Genomic DNA, 15,954 nt, shown 5'->3' with positions numbered 1-15,954 from the left:
ATCTGTAAGGTAGGCAGGCAGGCCTGGGTCATTAGATCCCTGGAGCTTTTCACATTTGCTTCTGCTTATGTTTTCTTCTAGTTCCAAGAGAATTAGTGGAGAGCTTGATTGAAATGATCCCCCAGAGAGATTTTGACAAGAAGCCTCCCCCTCCCAGCAACGTTCATTTTCACAAATTGCCGCTCTTGAAATTGAAACCATAATTGCATAATTACAACCCATAAGCCCAATAGCCTAATACCTAACCTGGCTGAGAATAGTTCTAGTCTAGACAGGTCTGTTCTCCAAATAAAGAGCAGCTAAAGACCTGATGAAAATAAACTGCTTCAGTCTGTAACTCAGAGGGTAAAATTACTTGTATTGATAAATTTTCTCAGCTAGTTGATCACCAAGGGCATTCTGTTTTTTTTAAAAATGAAAACTACAGGAATATGTAGCTTAATCCTTCCATTTTGAAACTGGCATTTTACCTTAAAATGCTCTGCCTAGAAACTGAGCATATCTCTGTATGGTCAACACAGATCAAATTCTGTCATTAACAATCTCCAAGAAACTAATTTTATTTATTTATTTATTTATTTTTATTTTATTTTATTTTTTTAAGAGACAGTGTCTCACTCTGTCACGCAGGCTGAAGTACACTGGCATGATTATAGCTCACTGCAGCCTCAAACTCCTGGCCTCAAGCAATCCTCCCTCCTCAGCCTCCTGAGTAGCTAGGACTACAGGTGTGCACTACCATGTTTAGCTAATTTAAAAAAAAAAAATTTTTTTTTTTGAAGAGCCTCACTATGTTGCCCAGGCTAGTCTGGAACTCTTAGCCTCAAACTATCTCCCCACTTCAGCCTCCTTATAATCCATAGCAGGGATTACAGGTATGAGCCACCATGCTCAGCCCCTAGTTTTATATTAGTAATCTATATAATATATAACTAGGAAAAGTTTGAAAATGTTTCATTTGAAGGATATGTTTATTGATTAACCTGTGTATAGAGCCACAGAAACTAAAAATGTTTGTACAACCTATAATAATGTTGCTGGTAGCCAACAGGTAATTGCTTTTAAAAGCCTCATAGATTATTTTGAGAATAACTTCCAGAGAGTTCAAACCAGGGTAGTATTTAAACCAAGCAGCTATTCTTTAGATTAAGCATTAAAATTTTCTAGACTGTTTGACTCAGAAAAGGATAAAAATTAAAATTTTAGAATAAATAATTTAAAAATTCTAGATTATTCACTTTGTGCTAAATCAGTCTACAAATTTACTTAAATTCCATAGGAAAACTAATGTGCAATTAAAAGACTTTCAAAAGCCTGTTTCAATTGTTAAAAATTCTAGGTATAACTATGATTTATCCCACTATAATAGCAATAACCTGACTTTAAAGGAGAAAGTTAAAATGAAGAAAAATAGCAATAAGCCATAGTAAAGTTCTCAGGTAAGTTTGGATTTTACTTTCAGGACTGACTTTATTCAGCCTCTGTCCTGACAGTAACAGACTGATGAATTTGAACTTCCTTTCTCGTTCTACCTGTCTTCCCCACCCAAACCTACCGTGTACTCCTGGGTGCTTTAAATAGTGTACCAAGGGGGCCCAAGCAGCAATGTCCAAAAGGAAGCAGATTAAGATTCTAGACTCATCAGAATTTAAAGCAGAGGCACTTCCCAATCCAAGGGTCTGTGCAGATGTGGTCCTTCAGACTATCCCACATATGCAACAGTGGCATTTTGGTATGATTTTCAAAATACATTTTCTTTTTCCTTCATGGTAACTCAAGGTTGCTTGTTTGGGAAAGAAGATGGCTTTCACACATTAGGGAAAGTTCTTAGGGCTCCTGAGGGATAATTAATTACTTGTCATGAACTTTTCTTCCCCACTTTAGCTACAGTATTTTGAGAACCTTCATTATGCCACCAAATAACCATGATTGCAAGATTGCATACCTGTGATAGGAAAATGACCTGAATAATGGAAGGGCTAGTCACGAAGACCCTGAAATCCTCAAATATGTGCCAGTCCTGGTCTATTCCTGTTTCCTGCGTGACAGAAACTCAGATGCTTCCATTATTAGAGAGGTAGTCAGTGCAAAAAGGAGAGCATTGTCATTTATCTCTGACCAAACCAGAAAGTCCACTTGCTAACCAAAAACAAACCCTGCTTCTATCATTGTGATTCCAGGTAGTAACATATTTAAATGTACCAGTTTTTCTAAGAACTGAAGTAGAAAAAAATATCTGATTTCCGAATTGGCATGCTTTGCAAGTTGTTTCATTACCTCTCGTTTGGTTTCTTCAGGCTGCTAACACATCTTCACTTTGGTCTTACCCATTTTCCTTTGCCATTTTTTCCCTTTGAAGTTTGTTGCCCCCACAGCTTTTACTATTTTTTTCATATGAATAAAACTGGTCATGTTAAAGGTTTAGGAACTTAGAGCAGCCTAAGTACACTCTTATACATGAACAGGCAATGCTGTCTCCCCTCAACTCATCACCCTAAAAAGGAAGATATAACTTGGGTCATTTTAGACTTGAAGTTTGAGCTTCTCCTCCCCAGTCTTGAACAATAGAGATGGGCAAATTGGGCTGGAGTCAGAGCACAGGGAAGCAAAAAAGCACAACACATTGTTGCCTCATTGCCTTACTGCCTATGCTTCTGGAAAGTGATCTCCCAGTGCACTTGCAAACAAAAAGAAGAAAAAGTGACAGGTAGTCCAGTGACCTCTACCTGTCACTCCAGCAGGCAATGGGATTTGGAACAAAGCCTCCAGGAGGAAGGAAAAGTAATATATCCTCTAGTCAGAATGGATGTGGATTGCAAAAAGAAAGCATATAAAAAGTATAAATCTATAAAAGAGAAACCCTTCTTGAGGGAAAAGAAGAGGGATTCGTAGTTAAAACATAGGCATGTTAAAATGTTATTCCTGTTGATTCTAGAATCTTCCCACTTTGGAAGGCTTACATTACAGCCATTCTCCTGGAGGGGAGAAACACTGAGCAGTCTGAGTATCTACAATCTGAAAGATTCTCCACCCTTGACAAGATGTAGTGAACATCTTTAGAATTCAGACTTAGAGAACACATGACTAACCAACCTGGGTGCTGCTGCACTGATACTGGTAGAATGTCCATCATTATTAACCAAGCTTGGAATGCCCTGAGCAGCCACCCAAGCCCCAGAAGATCCAAATGCTAGCCTAGTTCTCTGTGAAAATGGGGCAGTATGGCTTGTGGAGTCATAAGGATGTGGCATTTCTTTCCCCACAGGTGATATCCGCAATGACCTGTACCTAACCCTGGAGAAGGGGGATTTCGAGAGAGGAGGAAAGAGTGTACAAAAGAATATTGAAGTGACCATGTATGTGCTTTATGCAGATGGAGAAATCTTGAAGGTAAGGCTTGCCAGTCAGTCATTTGGGTTGGAGGATAATCCTATAATAATTCTCTGTGGACTTTATCCAGAGGCCCATTCTCTTCAAACAGGATTAAAATCACCCCATCAACCTTTTTCTCTGCCTTTTTCTTTCTTGAAGAAAACCCTAAAGTGTGCTTTGATAATGACTTCCAGTATTGTACAGCCATTGTGGAAATTTATCCTAGTGTCTGACCTGAATCCCTCTTGCTCCATTTTAGACCTATTCCCTCTAGTTCTGTCCTACATGTTGCCTCTCCTGCCATTCCACCTAGCATAGAGCTGCCTACTTTTGGTAACTGTTATTAGGTCCCATTCTGCCTTTTTATTCCTTGAGCTAATACAGAAAGTTATATTTACACTTTGGTCAAGGGTGGAACTTAGACAATCACTTCCTGGTACCAACTTACAGGACAAAGAACAGCAGACTCAGGCCCTGGAAGATTAATTAAAGCCAATGTAGTACAAGTGTCCTTGTACTACATTGTCTTCACTGAAAGTGAAGACTTGGAGTGCTATTTTTCTGTTGCATGTGAGTTTTTTCTTCAGTCATGTCATGGTAAAGTCTGCAGTGAATAACAAGGCATCATTTGCAGCCCGCTTGGTAGAAGACAAATCGGTGTTGTACAAACCTTGCTTCTGTGTGTTGGCAGCAGCCCTGTGAGATAGAACAGGAATGATCATTCCCATTTGACAGAGAAAAAAGGTAAAATTAGTCAAAATCATTTCCCAAATCAAGACAGAAATAAAGGAGAATGTTGAAATAGTAGTAGAAACAATGATTTGTGTGTCATTTTAAAAACTTAACTCAAGAACCTAAGCCTATTCACTGTTTGCATGGAGTGTGCCAGTGGCAGGAGAATGGTCAGCTGATCACATCACCCCTGTGTGGACAGGGACCTACTCTGGATTATGTGGCCCAAAGCTTCCTGTCGTCCAGACAAGGGCATGGGCAGTACTGAGACTGCATCTTCATGGCAATATTTGGGAGATGGGTTAAGTTAAATCTGGCCTAACTTGGTTATATCTAAAGAAAGTCAGCCAAGGGTGACCTAAAATGCCAGTCCAATGTGGAACTGAGGACAATTAGAAAACAGGCTCTCTCCACTTTGTAATTTAATTTTTTTTCTGATCTGGTAAAATGTTACAAAAAGTTGACTTTTCTCATGCAGCTTGTTGTTTCTCTTCTTAGTGAGGATGAAGAGCCTACTTTAGTGATTTAGATGTACCACCCCGCTTCTCTCTGTTTTTGAGGAGTACATGTGGTTACTTTCACCCCAAAGAAAACAAGCAGCATTGTGACTGCTGATTTCATATACCATCTACATAACTGTTTCCAAAAGTATTGAATTTAAAGCAAATGCATTTTCTTATCTCATAGATTTTGATTAGAGCAAAAATGAGACCTTTAGACAAGAGAAAGAAAAGTGTCCTAGTGACACAGAAATCCAGACATTTCCTACCAGGAAGATGACATCTTATTTTGTTTCTTTCTTCCAGGATTGCATCAGCTTGGGTTCAGGAGAGCCAAATAGGAGTTCCTACCACTCCTTTGTCCTCTACCACAGTAATAGTCCTCGCTGGGGAGAAATTATCAAATTGCCTATCCCCATTGACCGGTTCCGGGGCTCCCACCTGCGCTTCGAGTTCAGACATTGTTCCAGTGAGTTAGACTTCCCCCGCCACACACACACATTCCCTTGAGAATATAAATATAACTCTCTCCTCTCTGGAACAGAATTAAGTGGATTCTTATTATTTGGGCAAGAAAATGAGGAGTTAGGAATAAATAGATACTCAGAGATGGGTTGTCACCAGAGGCTGTTCTTGGGACTGTAAAAGCAGTGATGCAAAACCACAAAGTCTTGTGTTGGCCCTTCCTAGTGTCTGACCTAGTGTCTGAAATTATTATCCATTGTCATTCTCCTTTGCATATTCCTTTGTACCATTATTAAACTCCTTATTAAAGAGACCCTGGTTCATCAAGACCAGCAATTTAGTTTCTTTTTGGGTCTAGGTAGCCTATATGCCTTGAGTATGAATGGAAACTCATTTCAGTACATTTCTCATCGTTCTTGCAGTCAGGTTGCCACCTAGTTAATGAAAGAGGTGAGGAACAAAAGCATAGGTGATAAGCACAAGGAGAATTTCCATGAGGAAGCAGAGTGGAAGGCAAAAAACAACTAATACTTGGCTCTGATTGCAGCAAAGGACAAAGGGGAAAAGAAACTCTTTGGCTTTGCATTCTCACCCCTGATGCGTGATGATGGCACCACCCTCTCAGATGATATTCACGAGCTTTATGTGTACAAGGTATGAAGCCTAGCTGCCTTTCATCCCCATCCCTCACCTGCCCTGAAGCCGCTCTCACATATGGTTCTCAGTTAGGTGGTTTTCACTGGGCAGGCCAGAAGACCCAGGGAAGTGCACTGATGGGTGACAATGGGACATCTTTGATCAGGCTTCTGTCTTCTAAGTGCAGTGGCCTTCCTCCCACAAGTAATCCCAACAGGTTCTTTGTTTTCTACTTCTCACTTCACTGGATGGAAATCCATTACCAACCCCTCACTGCCATTGTGGTCTTGTTTAGTACATTCTTAGACCTGCTATTTGAGATCATGGTACTGTTAGCTGCCACAGCATAGCTGCCACCCAAGGTTACTTGCACATCAGGTGGCAACCACATGCCCCACCATACTCTGTTTAAAAGGCACATGAGCTGTTCTAGGGAGTTTCTGAACAGAAAGTACTCTTCCAAGATGACCTGAGGCTCAGTGTTCAGCCTTAGGAAGATGAGAGCAAATATCAGCCCAGAAATTCCTAGGATCTGGTTTTTGCATGTTGCATGGCTCAGGGGACATTTTTTTCTCCATTTTTGCCTACAGTGTGATGAGAATAGCACGTTTAATAACCATGCTCTGTACCTGGGCCTGCCTTGCTGCAAAGAGGACTACAATGGCTGCCCTAATATCCCGTCTAGCCTCATCTTCCAGCGCAGCACCAAAGAGTCTTTCTTCATCTCCACTCAGCTCTCCTCTACCAAACTCACCCAGAATGGTAGGTGATAATGCCTGCACGGTAGTGCCCTCCACCCTCCTCCATTGTTCACTCCACATTACTAGTGCATGTGAAGGGAGACAGAAATTACTCCTTCTTGATGCCATAATAATGAGCTTCTTTTCTTTTGAAGTTGAAGGAATCACTCAGCAATAGCAGCCTACAAGGTTTTCCATGGTTTTAGTAGCTCCACAATACATCCGGAGTTCACAGATGAGTCTTTGGCCTTGATCTCAGTCTGCGGTGATGTTTGCTGCTAGTTCTGTTCCTCTAGATTTCACCTGTCCTTGACTGGGAGAGTCTGGGCCTTGCTTGACCTTACAATAGCCAGGGTTTGGCCATGTGCAGTGACTCATGCCTGTAATCCCAGCACTTTGGGAGGCTGAGGCGGGCAGATCACTTGAGGTCAGGAGTTCGAGACCAGCCTGGTCAACATAGTGAAACACCATCTCTGTTAAAAATACGAAATTTACCTGGACATGATGACGCATGCCTGTAATCCCAGCTACTCAGGAGGCTGAGGCAGGAGAATTACTTGAATTCAGGAGGCAGAGGTTGCAGTGAGCTGAGATCGCGCAACCGCACTCCAGCCTGGAAAACAGAGTGAGACTCTGTCTTAAAAAAAAAAAAAAAGACAGCCGGGTGCAGTGGCTCAAGCCTGTAATCCCAGCACTTTGGGAGGCCAAGACGGGCGGATCACGAGGTCAGGAGATCGAGACCATCCTGGCTAACACGGTGAAACCCCGTCTCTACTAAAAAATACAAAAAGCTAGCCGGGTGAGGTGGCGGGCACCTGTAGTCCCAGCTACTCGGGAGGCTGAGGCAGGAGAATGGCGTAAACCCAGGAGGCAGAGCTTACAGTGAACTGAGATCCGGCCACTGCACTCCAGCCCGGGCAACAGAGTGAGACTCCGTCTCAAAAAAAAAAAGACAAAAAATAGCCAGGGTTCATCCTCTTTTGGGCTTGCTTTCTAGTGGACCTCCTAGCTCTGCTGAAGTGGAAGGCCTTCCCCGACCGGATCATGGATGTACTAGGGCGGCTGCGGCATGTCAGTGGGGAGGAAATTGTTAAGGTATGTCTTCCACGTAATTTAAACATACTGCATGAGGAAGAATCTGGGCAGAAGACCTTACTTTGTCATGATTTTTGCCAATAACCCTCTGAGACTGTTTCATCAGATTGTTGTTTTTTTTTTGTTGTTGTTGTTGTTGTTAGCTTCCTTTTCCTCCTTTGGAATACTTTTGATTTTATTTTTAACTTACAAATAATAATTGTTTATCTGTATGGGATACGATATGATGTTTTGACAATGCAGAATATATGTTCACAATGCAGAATGACCACAACTTTCCCTCAGCCTTTGGTATTCCTCATTGCACTTTCTACTTCTATATATTCAATTTTTTATATTCCACATATAAGTGTCATAGTGTGGTCTTTCTGTGCCTGACTTAATTTCACGTAGCTTAATGTCCTCCAGTTCTATCCATGTTGTCTCAAATGACAGGATCTCTCCCGTTTTAAGGCTGAATAGCATTCCACTGTGTTTATATGCCATGTTTTCTTTTTTTATTTTATAATTTCAGGTTTTATTTTAGATTTAATGGGTACTTGTGCAGGTCTGTTACATAAATATATTACATGATGCTGAGGTTTGAGATACGAATGATGCGATCACTAACGTACTGAGCATAGTACCCAGCCGTTAGTTTTTCAACCCTTGCCGCCATCCCTCCCCACTCTAGTAGTCCCCAGTGTCTGCTGTTACCATTTTTATGTCCACGAGTACCTAATGTTTAGCTCCCAGTTACAAGTGAGAACATGCAGTATTTGGTTTTCTGTTCCTGCTAGTTTCTGTAGAATAATGGCCTCTAGTTGCATACATGTTGCTGCAAAGGACATGGTTTTCTTCTTTTTTATCTGCATGGTATTCCATGGCATACATGTGCCACATTGTCCTTTTTTTTTTTTTTTTTTTTTTTTTTTGAGACAGAGTCTCACTCTGTCGCCAGGCTGGAGTGCAGTGGCACAATCTTGGCTCACTGCAACCTCTGCCTCCCAGGTTCAAGCAATTCTCTTGCCTCAGCCTCCAGAGTAGCTAGGACTACAGGCGCGTGCCACCATGCCCAGCTAATTTCTGTATTTTTAGTAGAGATGGAGTTTCACCATGTTGGCCAGGATGGTCTCCATCCCTTGACCTCGTGATCCGCCCACCTTGGCTCCCAAAGTGCTGGGATTACAGACGTGAGCCACCGCGCCCAACCTGTGTACCACATTTTCTTTATCCAGTTCACTGCTGATGGACACCTAGATTGATTCCATGTCTTATGATATTGTGAATAATACCACAATGAACATTCAAGTGCATGGGTCTTTTTGGTAGGATGATTTTTTCTTCTTATGGATATATACACAGTAATAAGATTGCTGGGTCGAATGGTAGTTCTGAGTTTTTTTTTTTTTTTAGTAAATCTCCAAACTGCTTCCCACAGGAGCTAAACTAATTTACATTCCCACCAAGAAGGTATAAGAGTTCCCTTTTCTCTGCAGCTTCAACAGCATCTGTTATTTTTTTACTTTTTTTTTTTTTTTTTTTGAGACGGAGTCTTGCTCTGTTGCTCAGGCTGGAGTGCAGTGGCATGATCTCAGGTCATTGCAACCTCTGCCTCCTGGGTTCAACCGATTCTCCTACCTCAGCCTCCCAGGTAGCTGGGATTACAGGTGTGTGCTACCATGCCTGGCTAATTTTCATATTTTTAGTAGAGACAGGGTTTCGCCATGTTGGCCAGGCTGATCTCGAACTCCTGACCTCAAGTGATCCACCTGCTTCAGCCTCTCAAAGTGCTGGGATTATAGAAGTGAGTCACCATGCCCCGGCTTTTTGACATTATAATAGTCACTCTGACTGGTGTGAGATAGTATCTCATTGTGGTTTTAATTTGCATTTCCCTGATGATTAATGATGGTGAACATTTTTTCATACATTTGTTGGGTGTTTGTATATCTTCTTTTGAGAAATGTCTATTCATGTCCTTTGTCCCAGTTTTTGATGGGATTATTTGTGGTTTTTTGCTGATCTGTTTGAGCTCCTTGTAGATTCTGGATACTAGCCCTTTGTTGGATGCATGGTTTGCAAATGTTTTCTCACACTCTGAGGGTTGTCTGTTTACTCTGTTGATATTTCTTTTGCTGCTGGCATCATTTATTGAATACGGAGTTATATCCTTATTGTTATTTTTGTTGATTTTGTCAAAGATCAGATGGCTGTAGGTAGGCTATTTTATTTTGAGGCTCTCTGTTGTGTTCCATTGGTCTGTGTGTCTGTTTTTGTACCAGTATGATGCATTTTTGGTACTGTAGCCTGGTAGTGTAGTTTGAAATTGGGTGATGTGATGCCGACAGCTTTGTTGTTTTTGCCTGGGATTGCTTTGGCTATTTGGGCTCTTTTTCAGTTCCGTATTAATTTTAGAATAGTTTCTTCTAATTCTGTGAAAGATGATGTTGGTAGTTTGATAGGAATAGTGTTGAATCTATAGATTGCTTTGGGCAGTATGGCCATTTTAATAATGTCGATTCTTCCAACCCATGAGCACAGGATGTTTTTCCATTTGTTTGTGTCATTTATTTTTTCTTTCAGCAATATTATTTATTTATTTGTTTGTTTGTTTGTTTTGAGATGGAGTCTCGCTCTTGTTGCCCAGGCTGGAGTGCAATGGCGCAATCTTGGCTCACTGCAACCTCCGCCTCCCGGATTCAAGTGATTCTCCTGCCTCAGCCTCCCTAGTAGCTGGGATTATAGGCATGTGCCACCACGCCTTGCTAATTTTTTTTTTGTATTTTTAGTAGAGACGAGGTTTCACCATGTTAGTCAGGCTGGTCTTGAACTCCTGACCTCAAGTGATCCTCCCATCTTGGTCTCCCAAAGTGCTGGGATTACAGGCCTGAGCCACCGCACCTGTCCTCTTTCAGCAGTATTCTGTAGTTATGCTTGTAGAAGTCTTTCACCACTTCAGTTAGATGTATTCCTAGGTATTTTGCGTGTATGGCTACTGTAAATGCAATTGCATTCTTGATTTGGCTCTCCACTTGAATGTTGTTGGTATAGAGAAAAGCTACTGGCTTTTTTTAACATATACCACATTTTCTTTATCCATTCATCTGCTGATGAACACCTAGGTTGTTTCCATATCTTAGCCATTATGAATAATTTTGCAGTGAACATGGAAGTGCAGACATCTCCCATGTTCTGAAGATGTCCACGACATCTTCAGCCTACTGATTTCAATTTCTTTGGACATATACCCAGTAGTGGGATTGCTGGCTTATATGGTAATACTATTTTTAGTTTTCTGAGAAACCTCTCTACTGTTTTCCATAATGGCTGTATTAATTTACATTCCCAGCAACAGTGCATAAGAATTCCTTTTTGTCCACATGCTCACCAACACTTGTTATGTTTTATCTGTTGGTAATAGCTCTCCCAACTGGGATGAGGTGACATCTCATTGTGGTTTTGATTTGCATTTCCCTGATGATTAGTGACGATGAGCATTTTTTCATATATCTGTTGGCCATTTGTGTATCTTCTTTTGAGAAATGTCTACTCAGGTCCTTTTTCCCATCTTTTTGATTGGGTTGTTTCCTTGCTAGTGAGTTGTTTGAGTTCTTTATACATTTTGGATATTAGTTCCTTATCAGAGATACATGGTTTGGAAATATTTTCTTCCAATCCATGAGTTGTCTGTTTTTTGTATCAGTTTTTGTTGCCTTTGCTTTGGGGGTCATACTCAAGAAATCTTACTTTGGGATTTTTTTGTTAGCTTCTGTTTTTAAAGGTATATAGCATATCAGTTTATTAACTTTTAAAAACTATATTTAAGCCTGATATCTTTCTGGCTCTACTCTCCTAATTTTAAGAACTCCAAATACTGCTCATTGACTTGTACCTGCTGATTTTGTCTAGTCTCTCACTTGGAGTCCATAATACCTTCCTTTCTTACCCCTACATTAACTGTACCTTTGTGACATTCCCTATCTAATGGCTTTAGCAGGCTGACATCAACACTGCCAGTCCCCAGTTGCCTTCATAGGGCTTTTCTGGGCGGAGTGTTTCCCCTTAGCTCAATAAAAACCCCAGGCACTTCCTGGTGGTGAAAGCCCATCAGGTGAATCCTACACAGTGGACTAAACTCTACTGAGGAAAATGGAAGTATTTTTCGTTATCAGCAAGCAATGGAATGTAGACTAGAGATTAAATCTGGAGGAGGCATCCTGTCCATAATGAACATTCTTAGCTTTGCCATTGTAAGTGTCAAATGAATTAGAAAAAATGCACTATCTAATTTTGCTTTCACAGCTCCATTAACTCAATAATATACAACACAGTGTTTCCAAATGAGGAAGAGTTTTAAAGTCTGTATACCACTGTGTACTTTCATGAAGTTGATGTATGAATGTTGTTTTAATTATGTGATCAGATTATCATAAAAATTTTTAAACTATTCAGAACAATCTAATGCTAGTTTTGAAACTTAAGATAAATTCATACTCATATTTTCCTTCTAAGAATGTTGAAAACATCAACCAGTAAACAAGATATTAAGAAGTCTATTGCCTTTTCAAGGGTGAGCTTTTCTATTCCTGAGAAGAGAACATCCTACCAGCATATCTGGTTTTAGCATCAATAATTTGTCTCCAGCTAGCTAGAAGATGAAGGGGTGGCCTGCCCCTCCACACCTGTGGGCATTTCTCGTTAGGTGGAACGAGAGACTTGAGAAAAGAAATGAGACACAGAGAGAAAGTATAGAGAAAGAAAAAGTGGGACCGGCGCTCAGCATACAGAGGACCCATGCCAGCACCGATCTCTGAGTTCTCTCAGTATTTATTGATCATTATCTTTATCATCTTAGAAAAAAGGGAAGTGGCAGGATAATAGGGAGAAGGTCAGCAGTAAGACATATGAATAAAGATCTCTGTGACATGAATAAGTTTAAGGAAAAGTGCTGTGCCTTGATATGCATTTGCAAACATCTCCATAAACCTTCTCAGTGCATAAAGAGCAGCATTGCCGCTAGCACGTCCCACCTTCAGCCCTAAGGCGGTTTTCTCCTTTCTCAGTAAACAGAACATACAATCAGGTTTTACACCGAGATGTTCCATTGCCCAGGGACGGGCAGGAGACAGATGCTTTTCTCTATCTCAACTGCCAAGAGGCCTTCTTTCCTCTTATACTAGTCCTCAGCACAGACCCTTCACGGGTGTCAGGCTGGGGGACGATCAGGTCTTTCCCTTCCCACAAGGCCATATTTCAGACTATCACATGGGGAGAAACCTTGGACAATACCTAGCTTTCCTAGGCAGAGGTCCCTGCGACCTTTGGCAGTGTATGTGTCCCTGGGTACTTAAGATTAAGAGAATGGTGATAACTTTTCACAAGCATACCGCCTTCAGGCATTTGTTTAACAAAGCACACCCTGCACAGCCCAAAATCCATTAAACCTTGAGTCACCACAGCACGTGTCTCTTGCAAGGACAGGGTTGGGGGTAGGGTCACAGATTAACAGCATCTCAAATACAGAACAAAATGGAGTCTCTTATGTCTGCTTCTTTCTATATAGACACAGGAATAGTCTGATCTCTCTTTTCCCCACAGAAGAGAATGTAAAGAGAATGTGCTAGCATTTTGAAATATGTTTACTTCTTACTGGAAGATTTCAGGCATATACAGAAGTATATAGAATAGTATAAAGAACCAACCCAGCCCCAAAGACTGTTAACCCATGGCCAGTCTTGACCCATCATTATTACCCCTATCTACACCTTCTGCCTCATATTTTTCAGAAATGAATTGTAAACATTGTATCTTATAAACTGGAAGAAGGATATACTTGAGTTTTAAAGGCTGCAAGTGTCCATCAATATTTATTATTCTCTTCCTTTGTTTTGCATCTAAAAAATAGTCACATGCTCAAACAACAACAAAAATACTGCCACATTTTTTACCCCCACTGACAGCCCTCATTGACTGCATTCTCCCTTCTCCTGTAATACTAATTCTTAGACCAAAAAATAATGTCTGTAGGTAAAGCCTAGTTTGCCATACCCTTATCCAAATATACTCTATATAGTTAGGCCACAGTAGAGAGCAAGAGACTACTGAACTTTTGGGGATACCAGTAAAGTGAGCTCTTTTTCTCAAAATAAATTTAGCATCAGTATTACTTAGATTGTTTTTATTTCAAAATTGCTATTCTGCATAGGTGTTTTGTGGTTTTTAGGTCATTGCCCTTTCCTTAGACATGTATCACCCACTGAACGGGAAGAGCCTCTCTAAGTCTTTCTTGGGGCCCTTTGGGCTATAAGCCAACACTCCAAGTCCACCTAGTTATCACTTAGCTGGGTGGAGGGTCAGGGTACTAGATGATTTTTAAGTGGTATTTTGAGATCCTAAGAGATCTTTCACTTTTTTATTGGAAGTTAAATTCATTGGTTTATGGAAGTTTGTGCATGTAAGGTCCTGAGACATGAACCCTCTGCTTTTTATGTTGTTTCAGTTTCTGCAGGACATCTTAGATACACTCTTTGTGATTTTGGATGATAATACAGAGAAGTACGGCCTGTTGGTTTTCCAGTCTCTGGTAAGTCACCTTCCCGACTCTTTACTTTTATTAATTATTCCTGTCATATATTTCAGAAAATTTAAGGGAAGCAATTTATTAGAGTGAATCAGCACAAGATGTAGCTGTTTCCAATAGAAAGGGGACTAAGGAGTGTCGCCCAAGGAAGACCAAGCAACCAACCAGGCAGATCAAATTTGAAGAATCCAACATGATCAAGTCCAGACCTTGGCTTTATAGTTTCTGGATCTTCCATCTCATCACTATTGCAGTATGCCTGGCCCCTGAAATAGTGACCTCCATGAGGTCAGAAACCCAGAGAGTAATACAAGAAATCAGATGGCCCATTTTTTCGCTTACAGAGTAGGTTATAACCATCATGAAAAGCAGAGACTTACCAATGCTGGTCTCTAGAGACCTGTGCAGGTCCAGAATCTGTGCAGTTGTTTCAGAACTAGAGTCTCAGAAGGTTGGTTAATGAAAATGGACAGGGATTTGAATGTTTAGTGCATTTTGCGTAATATATCCAGTCCCACGGAGAGCCACACATTCAAAGAGAGCCAGATACTCTGAGAGATGGGGAGCAGAGGTGAGAGTTGGAATGAGTACTTGCATAGTTTGCCCCTCTGGCTCTTCTTCGTCCTAACTTCCCTGTCCACCAGCCCCATTTCTGAAGGGCACAGCCTTTCATAGGCTGATTTGGCTCAGAGGACAAGCTTTTTCTCCTGTCTTCTCCAAGTTTTGGGGGACACCTTATTGTTTATGCCATCTGCACACATATTGTTTTGCCTTTCCCTACCCAGCGTTATTGTGAAGGGAGAGGCTCAGAGTAAATACAGGAAGAGACTGATAAGCCTGGGTCTGAATTAGGAGGCTGGGGTGTTAGAGAAAAGATAAGACAGAAGTACAGACATAGAATGGAAATCTTACATTCACTACCCATGGGGAATGCTAGAGGAAGGCACTGACAATTTGCCATTCCTTGGAGAAGGAAGACTATGTTTCCTGCTAGGGATAGATTTGAGGCCTCCAGTGAACCCTGGTGGCTTACTCTCCATATCTCCCAGGTGTTCATCATCAACCTGCTCCGAGACATCAAGTATTTCCACTTTCGACCTGTGATGGACACATATATCCAAAAGCACTTTGCTGGAGCTCTGGCATACAAGTAAGTTCCATTTGGTATCATCATTAGGACTTGTGTTTGAGTAGAAATACAGGCTTTAAAAAAGTTTAACTGCAACCACCATTTAAAAAGTTCAGCTGACTTTTTAAAAACTTTATATTTGTAATTTTGATAAAATACACATAACATAAAATTGACCATCTTAACCATTTTCTGAGTGTAGTGTTCAGTGACATTAAGTACATTCACATCATTGTACAACCATCACCAGAACTCTAGATAATCTCCAAAACTCTTTTCATTTACAAAACTGAAATATTGTAATCATTAAAAATAACTCTCCATTCTCCCCTCCCCTATCACCTGGCACCCACCATTCTATTCTACTTTCTGTCTCTATGAGTTTGGCTACTCTAGGTACCTCATGTAAGTGTAATCACAGTATTTGTCCTTTTGTGGGTAGCTTGTTTTACCCAGCATAATGTCTTCAAGGCTCATCCATGTTTTAGCATGGGTCAGAATTCATTGCTTTCTAAGACTGAATAATGTTCCATTGTATATATTTACCACTTTTTTTTTTTTTTTTTTTTTTTTTTGAGACGGAGTCTTGCTCTGTCGCCCAGGCTGGAGTGCAGTGGTGCAATCTTAGCTCACTGCAAGCTCCACCTCCCGGGTTGATGCCATTCTCCTGCCTCAGCCTCCCGAGTAACTGGGACTGCAGGCACCTGCCACCACGCCCAGCTA

At 41.0% G+C, this 15,954-nt stretch overlaps 1 protein-coding gene across 12 annotated transcripts in view; it reads left to right on the top strand.

The window, feature by feature from the left end:
• The window catches only part of DOCK3 (dedicator of cytokinesis 3), a 669,732-nt gene that overhangs the window by 507,158 nt on the left and 146,620 nt on the right, over nucleotides 1-15,954 (top strand). For all 12 annotated transcript variants that reach the window (XM_031662807.1, XM_031662809.1, XM_031662806.1 and 9 more), the window contains 7 exons: nucleotides 3,266-3,390; nucleotides 4,911-5,073; nucleotides 5,617-5,723; nucleotides 6,296-6,467; nucleotides 7,443-7,540; nucleotides 14,022-14,105; nucleotides 15,152-15,252. In XM_031662807.1, the coding sequence (XP_031518667.1) occupies nucleotides 3,266-3,390; nucleotides 4,911-5,073; nucleotides 5,617-5,723; nucleotides 6,296-6,467; nucleotides 7,443-7,540; nucleotides 14,022-14,105; nucleotides 15,152-15,252 (850 nt within the window). The remainder of the gene's footprint in view (nucleotides 1-3,265; nucleotides 3,391-4,910; nucleotides 5,074-5,616; nucleotides 5,724-6,295; nucleotides 6,468-7,442; nucleotides 7,541-14,021; nucleotides 14,106-15,151; nucleotides 15,253-15,954) is intronic.

Source organism: Papio anubis, chromosome 2 (assembly GCF_008728515.1).
Source record: "Papio anubis isolate 15944 chromosome 2, Panubis1.0, whole genome shotgun sequence".
Classification (NCBI taxonomy): Eukaryota; Metazoa; Chordata; class Mammalia; order Primates; family Cercopithecidae; genus Papio; species Papio anubis.
This window is presented reverse-complemented; position numbering and strand designations above follow the sequence as displayed.